This window comes from Homalodisca vitripennis, chromosome 5 (assembly GCF_021130785.1).
Source record: "Homalodisca vitripennis isolate AUS2020 chromosome 5, UT_GWSS_2.1, whole genome shotgun sequence".
Classification (NCBI taxonomy): domain Eukaryota; kingdom Metazoa; phylum Arthropoda; class Insecta; order Hemiptera; family Cicadellidae; genus Homalodisca; species Homalodisca vitripennis.
In genome coordinates, this window is record NC_060211.1 from 144,129,312 (window position 1) to 144,146,289 (window position 16,978).

At 34.9% G+C, this 16,978-nt stretch overlaps 2 protein-coding genes across 2 annotated transcripts in view; both read left to right on the forward strand.

Annotated features, from left to right (window-relative positions):
* Positions 1 to 878: 878 nt before the first annotated feature.
* On the forward strand, positions 879 to 10,896 carry LOC124363647. The gene is made up of 4 exons (XM_046818908.1): positions 879 to 1,084; positions 9,086 to 9,287; positions 10,606 to 10,730; positions 10,885 to 10,896. The coding sequence occupies exons 1-4, from the start codon at positions 998 to 1,000 to the stop codon at positions 10,894 to 10,896; spliced, it is 426 nt and encodes a 141-aa protein (XP_046674864.1). The 5' UTR covers positions 879 to 997.
* Positions 10,897 to 14,059: 3,163 nt separating this feature from the next.
* LOC124363648 (transmembrane protease serine 9-like) overlaps positions 14,060 to 16,978 on the forward strand; it is a 41,934-nt gene continuing 39,015 nt past the window's right edge. Inside the window, exons 1-2 of the mRNA XM_046818909.1 lie at positions 14,060 to 14,216; positions 15,850 to 16,058. Coding sequence (XP_046674865.1) covers positions 14,125 to 14,216; positions 15,850 to 16,058 — 301 coding nt within the window. The 5' untranslated portion in view covers positions 14,060 to 14,124. The remainder of the gene's footprint in view (positions 14,217 to 15,849; positions 16,059 to 16,978) is intronic.

The following is a 16,978-nucleotide window of genomic DNA, read 5'->3' on the forward strand; positions in this document are numbered from 1 at the left end:
GGTATGAAAGATGCTAATGTTATTCTGTGGCGTATAAATGAGTAAAATAAGAGAGAACTCTAGTTCTCAAAATGTTATACTGCAGAGTTTGAAATATAAAATTATTGTTGTCCTAATGTTATAGAAAGATATATGCTGTAGTATTTAGTAACACTATTATCTGACCTTTGCTATACAATGAAAATGTTTGCCTTTTCGCAATAAAAATGTTTGAATTTTAATTGCGAAAGAAGTGGACGCGCGCGGATTAATGTATATTTTCCCATTCCCACGATGTCAACGAGAGGGCGATCCTAATTCAATAATAAGAACTTTTATTTTAACTTTTAAAATAAATTAAACTGACTTTGGCGACCATCCGTTTATTCTTATAGCCCAGTAGCCTAGAGATAATTTGCATTGTATAGTACAATCTAGCCAACAATCTCACTAGTTTTATGAGGATCAACTTGGAAGGGTATTGAAAGGGTTAGAAAATATTATTTTTATCATATATATCTTTTAGCTCAACACGCTTAAAATCAACCGTCAGCCATGAAAATGGAGGTTAAATCTGTCATGAAGCCGTACAGACTATTTAGCTTAATATGGCGACTATCAGTCGCTTTATTTTGTTTATTGGGGATAACCATTACATACATATATGAAGGCTGTTTTTGTGTGCTATAAAGTTATGACTGCAACAATTTGCACTCCTAGCAATTCCTGGATGATAAGTTTCTTTCCTAGGGGAAATGCCTTTATCGATTTCGCGAAAAACAGGATGTGTGATTATTATTCAATGAGAATTAGCTCTCGGCTCCTACACTATTATGGTGACTAAACCGGTAACAGATGTGAACACGGATGGCCGTAACTATCCTGCCAGGCGCCTCGGTCCGGGGAAAGCCTGCCGAGCGAGACCCGGTGCTGAAGATAGTTGGCAACGTTTTCGGTGGCCGTGCCACTGACCTCCATCAGCCGTCCCTGGCCCCAGTCAGAGTCTGAGGTAGTCACCATGCGGGCCCGGGCTGCTGCTGCTGTCGCCGCCGCTGTCCTCTCCTGGGTCGTCCTGGCGCCGTCTCTCACGCTCGCCACCCATCAGGTGACTGATCGTATTTTGTACAGCTTGGCTTTAGACGATAAAAATATAGTGTGGTTAAGCCCATATGACAAACCTCTATGTTCTAGAAGACAATCTATAACACTTTATATAAAAAAAATAGTACAATAACAATACTTCTTTGCATTTATAACCCAGAAGTTAGCCGTGAAGGGTTTGCCAAATTTTTAGTCGTGTTGAATTCAATTTTTGCTGAAAGTATCATTGGAGACATTTTGTGAGCATCTTGAGGGAAGCTCTTCTTTCAAAGCATATCTAATATTCTACGCCACCAACCCATGTGGCGTATTTATTTTTAAATATATTACTTAATTTGTGCTCTAAAAATGGAATAAATTCAATTTATCAAGGCTCCGAAGTATCTTTTCCTAAAACTCTTTGGATTGTCGAAGTATCATTTCGACAAATTCTTTAGATAGTTTAAGTATTTTGTTAGCAAACTCTTTAGATAGTTTAAGTATCATTTAGCAAGTCTTTTGGATAGCGGAAATATCATTTGCACAAATTCTTTGAATAGTCGAAGTATCATTTTAGCAAATTCTTTGGATAGTCGAAGTATCATTACGGCAAATTCTTTGGATAGTCGAAGTATTATTTCGGCAAAAGTCAGACATTGAGAGATAAGAGAAGGGTTGTACACAATATGGTGGTGGTCAGTTGATGGGTACATATATGGGTAATACATATGAAAACCATTGAGTTATATACATTTAACAACTTCAAGAACACATACGCTTTCTTTGAAGCACTTTTAACAACAACATTGTGCACGCTATAAATCTTGTACAAAGGAATCATATTTTGACTTCTAGACCACACACTAAAAACAGCACTTGGGTCCTGATACAATCTGCACACAAAGTGTTCTCTATATAATGAGCCCCATTAGATTTTCTTAATCCAATTGTTCTTTCCCAAAAACAACCATAAGTAGTGGAAGATTTTGCGATAAAGTATTATCATCTCCGGTGGCTTTTGATTGAATACTTTGAAATTTAAATCCAACAAAGAAAACATTATTGTTGTAACATTGATTTGTCAGTAGCTGACATCTGGAATATTTTAATTGTAAAGTTTCAGCTACAATTATTTTGTATGGTAGGAATTACTCGAAAATAATTTAAGCTTTTGGACTACATACGGAAGTGAATACCAAATACATCTGCGACTATAACCACTTCTCAAATAATATGAAGTACATCTAGATATTTCCTTACGTTTCTGCGTTTTAAACTTTTCTCAATATCACAAAACACCGCCATTTTAACGAAGGCCTTGTTAAAATACTATGGTTGTGTGTACATCCGTGCAATAACTTCTAGTTACATAGGTTTCTCTTGGTTCAAATAAATCCTGTGTCGATTTTAGAATCAAAAGGTCAAAATTAAATGTAAAACTGTAATATTTTTTAAATGGTCTTATGGTTAACCGTAATGGCTGGTTTATACCTTCCATTTCAACCGATGCTGTACATATCAAAAACAGATGTATTAGTTATATCTAGGCAACACTGTGGATGGATGCCCAAGAGCGCATCCCTAACTGCAAATGCCGCTAATTTGGGGTAAAATGGAGGAACGGTCAATACCCCCATCCTGTACATCTCCTCATTCTGAAAGAAAAGCGCAATGGTCCTTTTAGGATTAAGTGCAATGAGAAGCTTATGAACTTCATATCAAAAGTGAACAAAAGAAACCATAGTAGCAACTAACAAATTAAAAATAAGCCAATCATAAACAAATTAAGTGCAATTTTATGACATTTAGTATATGCAAAAACATGTAAGTGATAAATTTATCTTGCTGGATTGATTGGTAAGCCTTTCCTTACATTCACTTGTGTTCTTCTATATGCCATTGCATCGGTTTATTTGTCTTGTACAAGAAAATAAAAAGGGCATTGTCACATCAAAATCTGATCACTTAGAGCATCGTCACATCAAGCTTTTATCATTTAGAGCACTGTCACATCAAACTCGTATAACTGAGAACATTTTCACATCAAACTTGCATGGTCTCATTGTCTTAACCAGCGTAACTTTTGCAGACTACACCTATACACCATGAAGTTGTTTTACCCCAGTAGCAAACAATCAAAATATAATAAATTCTGTAACATAAAATTATAGCACAAATTGTATAGACAATAACAGGATGTGTAAGGTTTACTCTAAAGGCATTTAATAACACTCTGATCCGAAGCTACTTCATCATTGTTACAAGGCAAAGAAAGGTCTACTGACCAGAGAAGTCTTAAGCATGTAATGGTAAGGTAATTACCATACGATCTATGGGACCTGTTTCCTTATAGTGCATGTTCAATGGGAAAATATTTATGTCTATAAGTACCACTTATAAAATTGTTTAACCTATTAGATAAAAAATGTTCAAATAACATCTTAAAATAATTCAAATGAAATTATTTTTATACTGTATACGTTTTTTTTACGATTTCTTCTTAAACGCCATTACCTAAAACATACTCAAACATTACCACGTGCATTTTATGATTTTCAGGTCACCTACACATCTGCTACGGTAGAACGCTAAGATCTATTATGGAATTGTAGATTATACATTGGCAATATTTCGATTCACCAAAATCTTCCTTTATTACCAAGTTTAGAAGTATACTTCTAATGGCTTGATAACAACCAAGTTAATTTCCATAGCACAATTGCGACTCGAGCCACTGCCAATATTACTCTGGGATGTTGATTGTTTCGAGGTAATTTGGATAACAATGTAGAGACTATCCCGCTATTCCATCACCTGGAGGCGGTGGCGGTACTTTGTTGCGTCATCCATTGTTGCGATTGTTGACCAGCTGATTGTTGGTCCCAAGGCCGTTGGGGTCATAACCTCTTCGGAATTTGTCTCTCAAGGCACGACTCATCATTGCACGTAGGCCAGAACGCCATTCATAGCAACGTTTTTACCTGAACAGGTTAATTTATGGTATCACACATTCTTCCTTCCATTCAACACTTATTTCACACGCTAGTTCTGGTTGTTAGTCTTGTGTTACAGTTAGGCATATGATAGATCTGAGAAAATATTAAATTGTGTAAGAAATATTCTTGCACTTCCATCATATACAGGTTTTAAATTAAGTCCTGATACGCTTGATATTCCAAAAGGATTTCGATGTAAAAACTTCACCATACATACCTATTAAAATACTTTCAAAAACTTTCTGAAAAAAATATTTCCACCTATTTTAAAAGATGGGTAGAGGGGGGTCACTTAAAATTTTCAAATTTCAACCCCTATCTTGTGACATATCATTTGAAAGTTAAAGTTCAAAAGAAACACAATGGCATGAACAAAACATCTCTACGACGATCCTAACAAAAAGTTATGGGCAAACAACCCCTTACATCTAAGGGTGTAAATTAAATCCTGATAAGCCTGGATATATTCCAAACGGATTGAGATATCAATGTACAATCTTCACCAGACTTAATAAATGACTTTTTTTGATTTTTGAGGGTAAAAACAATTCACCCCATTTTTCAAAGGAAGGTACAAAGAGGTAACTTTAAATTTTCAAATTTCAATCCTTATCTTGTGACAAAATATCAATATTTTTTCTCTTTTTTATGAGTTTCATAAATAAACCATCTAACTCATGTCCGCCATACCATTTTACAGTGCTATTTACAAATGCTAGAAAAACGTAACGTAAACAATTATCTGACAATTCTAATTGACATTATGAAAGCCCTGAAAGCCTAGTTTTGGTTTTCATATTTTTACAAATCGCTCGAAAAAGTAAATGTCTTGAATTTGAACTTTTAATATAATTTTTAATATAGATTATTAATATATTGTGATTTTATAAATTCATTATCAACAGATTTCAGCAATAATTCAATTTTAATCAAGAGCACGTTCTTTCCATGTCCAACTAAATTTAAAGTATTGTTCTGAATATACCGCATTTGATACGTCATTTGGAAATCTTAACTGTCTTACCGATGTCCTTATTGCCTACATCCTCTTGAATATAGTGTAATTCTCCAAAATGTAATTAATTGTTTCCATAGGGATTTTCTACATATCTGGGTATTTTTCTTGGAATTCTCCGTTAGTTCTCATTCTCCTTGATATTTTAGGAGGATCTCTTAGAGGCCAGGACCTTTCAGAGGCCAAAATGTTGTTTAGGCGGGAAATCACTAGTGACCACGGGTTATACTGTTCGTAAAATGTTATTACAATTCTAAATTTCCCTCAGCCTACAGAAGGCTGGCACAGTCCAGATTTTAGGAGTTTCCAGGATTCAGAAACTCCCTGAGACCTTGAAGTTCGGGGGGTAGTAGAATAGTATTTCCAAAATACCAGAACCTTCCAAAGTGTGCAAGCTTCTCCAGACGGTAAGCCTCGAGTCTTCAGGAATTCCAAGTGGGTGAAACCTCACTGATGTTGAAATGTCGCTCTCAGAGATCGGTGAAATTTTAATGTGCAAAAATTAATAACAGATTTTACCAAAAATTAATTCAATTTTCATCATATGAGAAAAGCAGAACTTTTTATGCAATCTAACTGTATAAAATAGTAAATTCCCGACTAATTTTTGAAAGAAAATCTTGTTTTTTCTTTTGGTTTTTCTTTCATTGATATGAGTATGACAATTATTTTACTGGATGAAAATTCACAATTTCAAGTCCACAGTAAAAGAGAGTATCATTTGTTGGAGTAGTCCCAACTGTACTTGTCACCTGACAGGTACAATGGATATATTGTGTTATGAATACATCACTGGTGTGTGTTATAATACAAGCACAACGTGGGACTATTTCAAACCCAATTATACACGGGTTACCTTAGGATCTTGAATACAGGTTTCATTATGATTTATTATCTATTCCATCAGAAAAAAACTAAATTTAGATTTAATATGTTGGTAATCTGGACATTGCCGGGCAACAAAATATTACATCCACACCATAATTTGTGATACAATAATTTTCTATTGAATCAACACCGGCCCTTTGCTGTGCCTAACAGACGTGTGAGGCGATAACTGCATCACTTCATAGGGATGGCCCTTGATCGGCATGATTTAATCGGTCCTACGTTGCAAGGAGTACGCCCCTCCACTGTTGCGCAGTTTCGCTGAGGCTGTATGGAAAATTTCAAATGCTCATTTCATTCTAGAGATGTCCTGTGGACTGATAGACAGACAATCATATAGAAAATTAATTGAGAGAAACATGACGTATCATAGAACTCACTCTTGTGTGTGTGTAAATTAAGTTTCATGCAAAATTAAAATTCCAAATATTACATAAATAATAATATTTTAAGTGTTAGTGAAATTGTTAGAGCTATTCATATTATAAAATGTTGTATATCAATTTTTCGACTTCATTGGTACTCATAAAAACTGTATCTCTTCGAATTCAGAGTCCCAAAACATTGCTCTTAAAACTTGTAGCCCATTTGTTATGAAGTGGATTAGGAGAATGGAATATATTTCATTCACCATCGCTTATTTTCAAGAATGTTAATCCTGGACGCGGCTATGATAAAGGTTCCTGTGGCTAGCTGTTATTGGGCCATATTGTTAATGATTTATAAATACTACTTCTCTTACCTAAACCTATTGCTTCGTACCATGGTATTCAGCATAAACTTTAGAGGGTCGTATATATATATATATATATATATATATATATATATATATATATATAAATTATAATATATTATATAACCTCAAATATATAATATATTTGAGAAACTTGAAAATTTGGATTTTGAATTAGAATTTTCAAAAGCAATTTATGTTTAAAATATAAATAAAGTCTTTATACCATTAGTGTACACGTAAAAAAGTTTAAAAATGTAATATTATACACAGAAATGTCTGTCTGTATTACTGTCAAGGACAATTGCAGGGCAATTGTAGTTTCCAAAATAATTTAAATAATGTCGAAAAATATATAGTTGAAGAAATTTAAATAACATTACTGTGTTTTATATATAAACGTTATAGGAATGTACTATTAAATTAGCTTAATAAACCATAGAACGGGTGAGGAGCTACCACTTAAAATATATATATATATATATATATATATATATATATATAATTGAATAGTATATTGAACACACAATATATATATATATATAATTGAATAGTATATTGAACACACAATATATATATATATATATATATATATATATATATATATATAGTATTGAATAGTACATGCCTGACGTACATATTATACTATAGTATAATAGTACATCGCGTGCAAAAGCCGCTAGTAGCTACTAGTTTTCCATATTCTCTTCATGGTTCATTCGAAATCTGGACTCCTCTTTCTGCAATTTATCAGTCGTCTATGCAACCTTTTCTTAGACAGTCTGCACACTGCATAGGTCGCCTTTCTCTCACTTTCTCACAATCGTTATAGTCTCATTTTTTCACGACAGTGCAAATAATTTACAGGTAGATTTAGCTTGATTATGATTACACTATTTGGCTACATGCCCAGGCCCCTTATACACGTAGTGCCTAGATGGTTGTGGCTAATTCCTGGCAATGTAAAATTTTGTTATTACGACCTGTTTTTTTTTCCTAAGTAAGTTTCTTACCCAGACTAAAAATCATGTATATTTACCTTTCCTACATCAGTGGTCGGCCCTCTCACATATCATTATATGTTTTATTTCAATCCATAATTCACTTTTTGTTTGATTTCGTCCACGCACATCCGCTTTTGTCTTCTCTTTCTGAGTTTGTGCTCACGTAATAAATCATGATTACCGGATTCCTCTTCATCAGGTTTATTGCTCTTTTCTCAGCCTCCTTGACCGTGGCATTAAACAATTACTCCTTTTCCTGTTTATCGTCTTTTTCTGTATCCATTATTTTGTGCTATTCTCCTACTGGCATTTAGTTATAATTCTTTTTTCCCTATAATATTCCAATTTGTCTTAACTTTTTACAAGAAAGACTAGATTACTTTACTTAGAGTTTAGAGTATAAAGAACTCTTAGTTTCCAATGCGCCAACCTAAGCTTTTTGCGCGTCCCAAGTTCTGCTAGTAGGGCCTGCCTACCCTTGTACCGTCAAAGAGATCCAAGAGCTTCTGTCCAATGCTGATGTCGATGTCGAATTCATCAGCTGGCTGTGAGGTTCTAGATAGGGTTTTTCTTCCAACCTCAAGCCTCTGACAATTAAAAATAATTTGTTTAGCACTCTCCCCTGGCTGATTATCTTAGGGTCTTAGTACTGAGCCCTAAAACGAGCAAGTGTTTCCTGAATTGATTATGTCCACATAACGAATGGCGTTACGTCACTTAACCTACCTGTCTAAATATAATCTATTCCTGGACGAATAAAATTTAATTCAATAAGGAGAATGTTTTAAATTTATTAATACAATCTTTACGGGATTGCGATAACAGAGCCTTGAGGTACTCCATAAAAACATATTTAAATAACAGAAATCTATGTATTTATTTCTTCAGATCTACACAGTAAGTTCAACCTACAATCAAATACGATTTCTTAGATACCTTAGACTAGAAATTTAGGCAGAATAGTTTGATGTTTGCCCGAGTAAAAGTATAAGTAAATATAATATCTTAATAAGTCCACAAAATGTTTTGCAATATAATAAAAACTCTGCACTAGTCAGAGGAATGTAAAACGTGAATGGTAAAACATAAAATGAATTAGCAACGTCTAGACAGGAACAGAAGGTAAAAGATTTAGATATCATTTACACATCGATTAGATTCACTAAAACAATATATTGATAACCGAGTCAACAAAAATCATGTTTAAACGCCAGAGACGCTTGTAATTTATTGGAGAGTAGTGCTTACAATATATAGTACCACTATTTTATAATATTATCAAATGAACATAAAGTAGTGTTGAAACTTGGATATTGTGGTGCTTCGTCTGCAAATGTTCGTATCAGGTAATCCTAAATCTGATTTATAAAATTCAGTGGTCTTTTTCAAGGAGCAACAATACCTGGCAGACCCGGACATCCCAGAACAGTCAACTTTTCAGCAGGGCCTCGATAATTCCCAGCCTTCGGAGAAGGATGTTGAGAGGATGTCCTTCATCCAGTGGATCCTGACTCTGCTAGGGTACAGTCCCACCAAGCCTAGCGTGCACCCTCCCCCAGAACCCATCGATCAATCCAAGTGCACCCCTTGCAGTAAGTAGCCTATATTGCACATATTACTCGACACACTATCGTACACCTATCCTTCCTATTTAAGAAGCATTAAAAAACCGATCAAAGTCGTAACACGTAAGGCAAATTTGAACGTTTTAAGGAGTTCCTTTTACGGATTGTGGGTTTGATGAAACATTATAGTCGGGGTAGTATAATAGTAGTGCATTTACAATCCATGTATTATTATGTCGTAACATGGTGTTTATAAATTTCAAAACCATAGACCTTTACGAATGTTTCCCTTATGATAGGAAAGGAAAACACGTAAATAATTACGTGTTATGCATAAAAAATAATTTTCTGTATTATTTCATTAAAATATTTAGTTTTTTAGGATATATATTATTTTAAAACATATTAATATGTCATAATTCGTTAAAAGGAAATTTTTACCAACAACCCAACAAAAACCCAACTACAACTTTTTAATTGTAACCGCTACTTATCTTAGTTTGTACAAAACTCTCCTTTAAGAGTATAATGTACATAACAAACTTTTACCAATAATTCTATTTATTTAAGATTTTTGTGATTATTATTCACGATCCAGGAAAGGCAAAAAAGTAAAGTTTAAGATGTAATAATTTTTTTTTTATACAAATAATATTACACTGGCAGAACAATAATGTAATACTGATGGGAAATCGTATGTTTTTTTTAATCCAGTATTACAGAATTTTCCAATTTGTTTAGCTTTATTTTGCATAAATAATACTGAACCATTTCGAAGTCAGCTTTATTTCATTTCCGTATGATATTATTTAATAAAACTATCAAGGCTACAACTAAAAAAATTATGTCTTGTAATGTAGGACAGTAATGCAGAAGGATAGTTAAAGTACCTTTATTAAACCACACAAACTTTCCTAAACAAGTTGATTAAAAGAGTGCAGTGATTACTGAATAATTAAGAAAAATCAAGCATGAACTCTGAGAAGCCTCTTTACCTCAATGAGGCTCTGATTACTTAATTCTCAAATATGTTAAATAATCGAAGAAAACTATGTATTTTACTGAACACTTTTATTCTATTCAATGGTTCTATTCAATTAAATGTAATAGATGGATACTTTTAAGAATAATTATAAAGCTATAATAAGGTTTTTAATTTTTATTCAAGTTTTTACAATTAATCTCAATTACAAACATACCGTGTCGTCTACAAGATTTGGTTAAATTTGCAACAGTATCATCTGTTTAGTAGCAGATGGCATAACGAACAAGCAGACAAGTATTTTAGGTGGTCATATTACTTACGTCAACCATTTTACTAATGGTTAGTATATGTCTGATGTAGCATGTGGCATAACGAACAAGCAGACAAGGATTGTAGGTGGTCATGTCACTTACGTCAATCACTTTACTAATATTCAGTATATGTTTGATGTAGCATGTTACATAACGAAAAAGCAGACAAGGATTGTAGGTGGTCATGTCACTTACGTCAATCACTTTACTAATATTCAGTATATGTTTGATGTAGCATGTTACATAACGAAAAAGCATACAAGGATTGTAGGTGGTCATGTCACTTACGTCAATCACTTTACTAATATTCAGTATATGTTTGATGTAGCATGTGGCATAACGAACAAGCAGACAAGGATTGTAGGTGGTCATGTCACTTACGTCAACCACTTTACTAATGGTTAGTATATGTCTGATGTAGCATGTGGCATAACGAACAAGAAGACAAGGATTGTAGGTGGTCACATCACTTACGTCAATCACTTTACTAATGTTCAGTATATGTTTGATGTAGCATGTTACATAACGAAAAAGCATACAAGGATCGTAGGTGGTCATGTCACTTACGTCAACCACTTTACAAATATTCAGGATATGTCTGATGTAGCATGTGGGATAACGAACAAGCAGACAAGGATTGTAGGTGGTCATGTCACCTACGTCAACCACTTCACTAATATTCAGTATATGTTTGATGTAGCATGTGGGATAACGAACAAGCAGACAAGGATTGTAGGATGGTCATGTCACCTACGTCAACAACTTTACTAATATTCAGTATATGTTTGATGTAGCATGTGGGATAACGAACAAGCAAACAAGGATTGTAGGTGGTCATGTCACTTACGTCAACCACTTTACTAATGTTCAGTATATGTTTGATGTAGCATGTTACATAACGAACAAGCAAAAGAGGATCGTAGGTGGTCATGTCACTTACGTCAAACCACTTTACTAATGTTCAGGATATGTTTGATGTAGCATGTGGCATAACGAACAAGAAAAACAAGGATTGTAGGTGGTCATGTCATCTACGTCAACAACTTTACTAATGTTCAGGATATGTCTGATGTGGCATGTGGGATAACGAACAAGCAAACAAGGATTGTAGGTGGTCTTGTCACTTACGTCAACCACTATACTAATGTTCAATATATTTTTGATGTAGCATGTGGGATATCAAACGAGCAAACAATGATTGTAGGTGGTCATAGCACTTACGTCAACCACTTTACTAATTTTCACTATATTTCTGATGTAGCATGTGGCATAACGAACAAGCAGACAAGGATTGTAGGTGGTCATGTCACTTACGTCAACCACTTTACTAATATTCAGTATATGTTTGATGTAGCATGTGGGATAACGAACAAGCAGACAAGGATTGTAGGTGGTCATGTCACCTACGTCAACAACTTTACTAATATTCAGTATATGTTTGATGTAGCATGTGGGATAACGAACAAGCAAACAAGGATTGTAGGTGGTCATGTCACTTACGTCAACCACTTTACTAATGTTCAGTATATGTTTGATGTAGCATGTTACATAACGAACAAGCAAAAGAGGATCGTAGGTGGTCATGTCACTTACGTCAACCACTTTACTAATGTTCAGGATATGTCTGATGTAGCATGTGGCATAACGAACAAGAAAGACAAGGATTGTAGGTGGTCATGTCATCTACGTCAACAACTTTACTAATGTTCAGGATATGTCTGATGTAGCATGTGGGATAACGAACAAGCAAACAAGGATTGTAGGTGGTCATGGCACTTACGTCAACCACTTTACTAATTTTCACTATATGTCTGATGTAGCATGTGGCATAACGAACAAGCAGACAAGGATTGTAGGTGGTCATGTCACCTACGTCAACCACTTTACTAATATTCAGTATATGTTTGATGTAGCATGTGGGATAACGAACAAGCAGACAAGGATTGTAGGTGGTCATGTCACCTACGTCAACAACTTTACTAATATTCAGTATATGTTTGATGTAGCATGTGGGATAACGAACAAGCAAACAATGATTGTAGGTGGTCATGTCACTTACGTCAACCACTTTACTAATGTTCAGTATATGTTTGATGTAGCATGTTACATAACGAACAAGCAAAAGAGGATCGTAGGTGGTCATGTCACTTACGTCAACCACTTTACTAATGTTCAGGATATGTCTGATGTAGCATGTGGCATAACGAACAAGAAAAACAAGGATTGTAGGTGGTCATGTCACCTACGTCAACAACTTTACTAATGTTCAGGATATGTCTGATGTAGCATGTGGGATAACGAACAAGCAAACAAGGATTGTAGGTGGTCATGTCACTTACGTCAACCACTTTACTAATGTTCAATATATTTTTGATGTAGCATGTGGGATAACAAACGAGCAAACAATGATTGTAGGTGGTCATGTCACTTACGTCAACCACTTTACTAATTTTCAGTATATGTCTGATGTAGCATGTGGCATAACGAACAAGCAGACAAGGATTGTAGGTGGTCATGTCACTTACGTCAACCACTTTACTAATGTTCAGTATATGTTTGATGTAGCATGTGGGATAACGAACAAGCAGACAAGGATTGTAGGATGGTCATGTCACCTACGTCAACAACTTTACTAATATTCAGTATATGTTTGATGTAGCATGTGGGATATCAAACGAGCAAACAATGATTGTAGGTGGTCATGTCACTTACGTCAACCACTTTACTAATGTTCAGTATATGTTTGATGTAGCATGTTACATAACGAACAAGCCAAAGAGGATCGTAGATGGTCATGTCACTTACGTCAACCACTTTACTAATGTTCAGGATATGTATGATGTAGCATGTGGCATAACGAACAAGAAAGACAAGGATTGTAGGTGGTCATGTCATCTACGTCAACAACTTTACTAATGTTCAGGATATGTCTGATGTAGCATGTGGGATAACGAACAAGCAAACAAGGATTGTAGGTGGTCATGGCACTTACGTCAACCACTTTACTAATTTTCACTATATTTCTGATGTAGCATGTGGCATAACGAACAAGCAGACAAGGATTTTAGGTGGTCATGTCACTTACGTCAACCACTTTACTAATGTTCAGTATATGTCTGATGTAGCATGTGGTATAACGAACAAGCAGACAAGGATTGTAGGTGGTCATGTCACTTACGCCAATCACTTTACTAATGTTCAGTATAAATCTGATGTAGCAGGTGGGATAACGAACAAGCTGACAAGGATTTTAGGTGGTCATGTCACTTACGTCAACCACTATACTAATGTTCAATATATTTTTGATGTAGCAGGTGGGATATCAAACGAGCAAATAATGATTGTAGGTGGTCATGGCACTTACGTCAACCACTTTACTAATTTTCACTATATTTCTGATGTAGCATGTGGTATAACGAACAAGCAGACAAGGATTGTAGGTGGTCATGTCACTTACGTCAATCACTTTACTAATATTCAGTATATGTCTGATGTAGCATGTGGCATAACGAACAAGCAGACAAGGATTGTAGGTGGTCATGTCACTTACGTCAATCAGTACCCCTGGATGGCTCTCCTCATGTACCGAGGGAAGTTTTATTGTGGAGCCACACTCCTCAACTCGAAGTACATCCTCACCGCCTCCCACTGTGTCCATGGGTAAGCGATTATTCCATCCTAGCTATTAGAATAAGCATTATTTTCTAGGTATTATATTCAATACAAACTACGAAACTAGTTTTTTAAGTAAAGTAGTGAAACGGTTGCTCGAAAGCAAGCAACACACCAGCAATACTCTTAGTTCTTCGGCTTACGTAGCAAAGGCCATTACTATGTTCTAAATTTCCCAGTTCACATCGTGTCAGAACACCAGCAATGTATTTTTTGCTTTCCCGCGTAAATCTTGAATTAAAAGATGTTAATCCTGAACCAAACAGAACTTTTTAAATAATTAGATACCCAATCAGATTAATTATGCTAATGTTACTATGATAAAAACTTTTTTCAAGCTGCTCTGCATCTAACACCTCTTTGTTTTGACTTTTCTATGTTCTTCTCTTCTCTCACTGCGTTTCATTTATAATAAAGTTTAATTAAATTTGTTCAGGAGTCAGATCATGTTCAATAAACGCTAGAATAACTTATTAACTACGTTAAATCATTTGTAAGTCACGTAGATAATTCTCACTTTAGAAATACAAAATCAGTCAGTACCAGTCAGGAAATGTTACTGTACATGACTTGTACACCTATGGACAAGCCTATTTTCGACCTAAACGTTATTAAACTTTGGAAAACATAACATTAACTGATCCAGTATATACTACATTACAACCTATCTATTGGTTGAAGATATGTAAATATCAAAAACCTAAAAATACTGTTCGTATTTGAATTATGGTTGCATCTTTATATTTACTGTCATATCATTCAAGCCTGGCGTCGTCTTGTCAGATTATGTTTTTCCAATAGAATGCTGATAATAATTTTGTTTCTGAATTTATTTGTTTAACAACAAACGCGCTGTAAACACAATCAGGGGAAAGGAAATCGGGGGAGGGGAGGTTTATACCGTGGCATTGACAGCTCCGTTGCATCAACTTATTGCGCTTGGCCGTACCCTGAATATTCATGTATCGGGTGGTAAGTAATTAGAAGCATTTGTGAGCAAGGAATATTTGCATCGAAACGCCCGCGCCCGGCCCGTTACGTAACTATGATCGCCGAAACAAATATATTACGGAATCCAGTGGAACTTTGCTGTTGTCAAAATCATTTCAACCTACTTGTTCGTGTCCCAGTTAACTAAGTGTGACAATATTGCTGTTAATCCTTACACTCACGCAATCTCATCTTTATGTATGTATTATTCCATTGTGTACGACTTAACCTAGTTGCGAGATCGATGTCAAGGGCATTTTTCTGAGAAAGATCATGAAGTTGTAGCTATTTGGCCTAAGTTAATAAAACAATTATATAAAATATGCGGCTATCAAGGATTGCAAGTAAAGTTTTTCTGTAATACTTCATCACTCTTGTAAACATTATACATTTTTTAAATTAAAATATTATTATTAGAAACAAATTGTGGCACACCACAAGTCTCTGGTTTATGAACAGTTTTCTTTCAGCTTGATATTTTTATTTGCTATATGTTAATTATTTTCTAAAACATAGATCGTCACCTCCAATGTGCTGGATTATATTTAGCATTACTGATATATCCTATGTAGACAAATCACCAAATTTGTTACCGCAAAGGCATCAAATACTATTTTTACCGCTGTTCCAGATTCGGAGAGGAAAAGATTTCTGTGCGAATATACGAACACGATCGCGACACCACCAACGAAACTCAACACATCGACCGCAAGATATCGAGGATTGTGGCCCACAGTGGTTACAGTGAATACTCCTTCAACAATGACATTGCCCTCATAGCACTGGACGAAGAGGTACCTCTGGAAAACGGTCTCAGGCCAGTCTGTCTCCCTCCAGCCAGTAAGTCTATCGTAAAGTTCTCATAGCTAAAGTTGGCCATACATTTCAATGAAATTATTTAGCAAATTTTTACAAAATCACCTACAATAAATTAGTATTGCAATAATATCGGATGTTTTGTTTTGTCTGATTTTTACAGTTTTTTGTCTCGAATTTCGTATTGCAATCAAAATAAATTAGTAAGTTTCAATTTACCATCCCCTGATTATTTCAGAGTACTCGTACATTATTCTGTAGAACAGATTGATCAATGTTCCTTCTTCATTCATTAACAGCTTGGTTCACTAATACTCTACAGCTTGGAGTGGCTGAGGTTTCTTTAATACAAAACGCCACCAAAGTTGTATTTAAAGGTCCATCCAGTGATTTCACTTTCATGAATAAAATGACATTATTTTCAGATCCCAATTACAAAACTTAAATCTTTATTCATTTTAAAATGGAGCTTTAATGCCGAATTATAACATTCGCGTTCGAACCGCTTCATCATTCTCGCACACACAATAACGTAAATCCGGCATGTACTATTTTTGTGTTCGTAATTTTCATATACGAATTGAAAATGATCTTTAAATCCTCTTATGTAATAATAATTTGCAGTCCGAAAAGCTATGGAACTAATATTGAAAATCCATGATAAAATTAACTAGAAGATAGCAATGGTATTACAAACTGCCGATTCATTAGTATTATTCGATTTGCTGTAACAGATCCTCTTGTACTAATCTAAACACATTACTGTTGGTGTGTCAGGAGGAGGGACCTAGACGGTCACGGCACGAAGTGTTATACGTACTGCCTACTCAGTATTGAAGGCACTACACGAATAACTTTACAAAATTTTATAAAAACAAGAACCTACTTTTGAAAAATATTTTGCTCACTCTTCTGGCTCACAGACAGGATCTCTCCTCAAACAC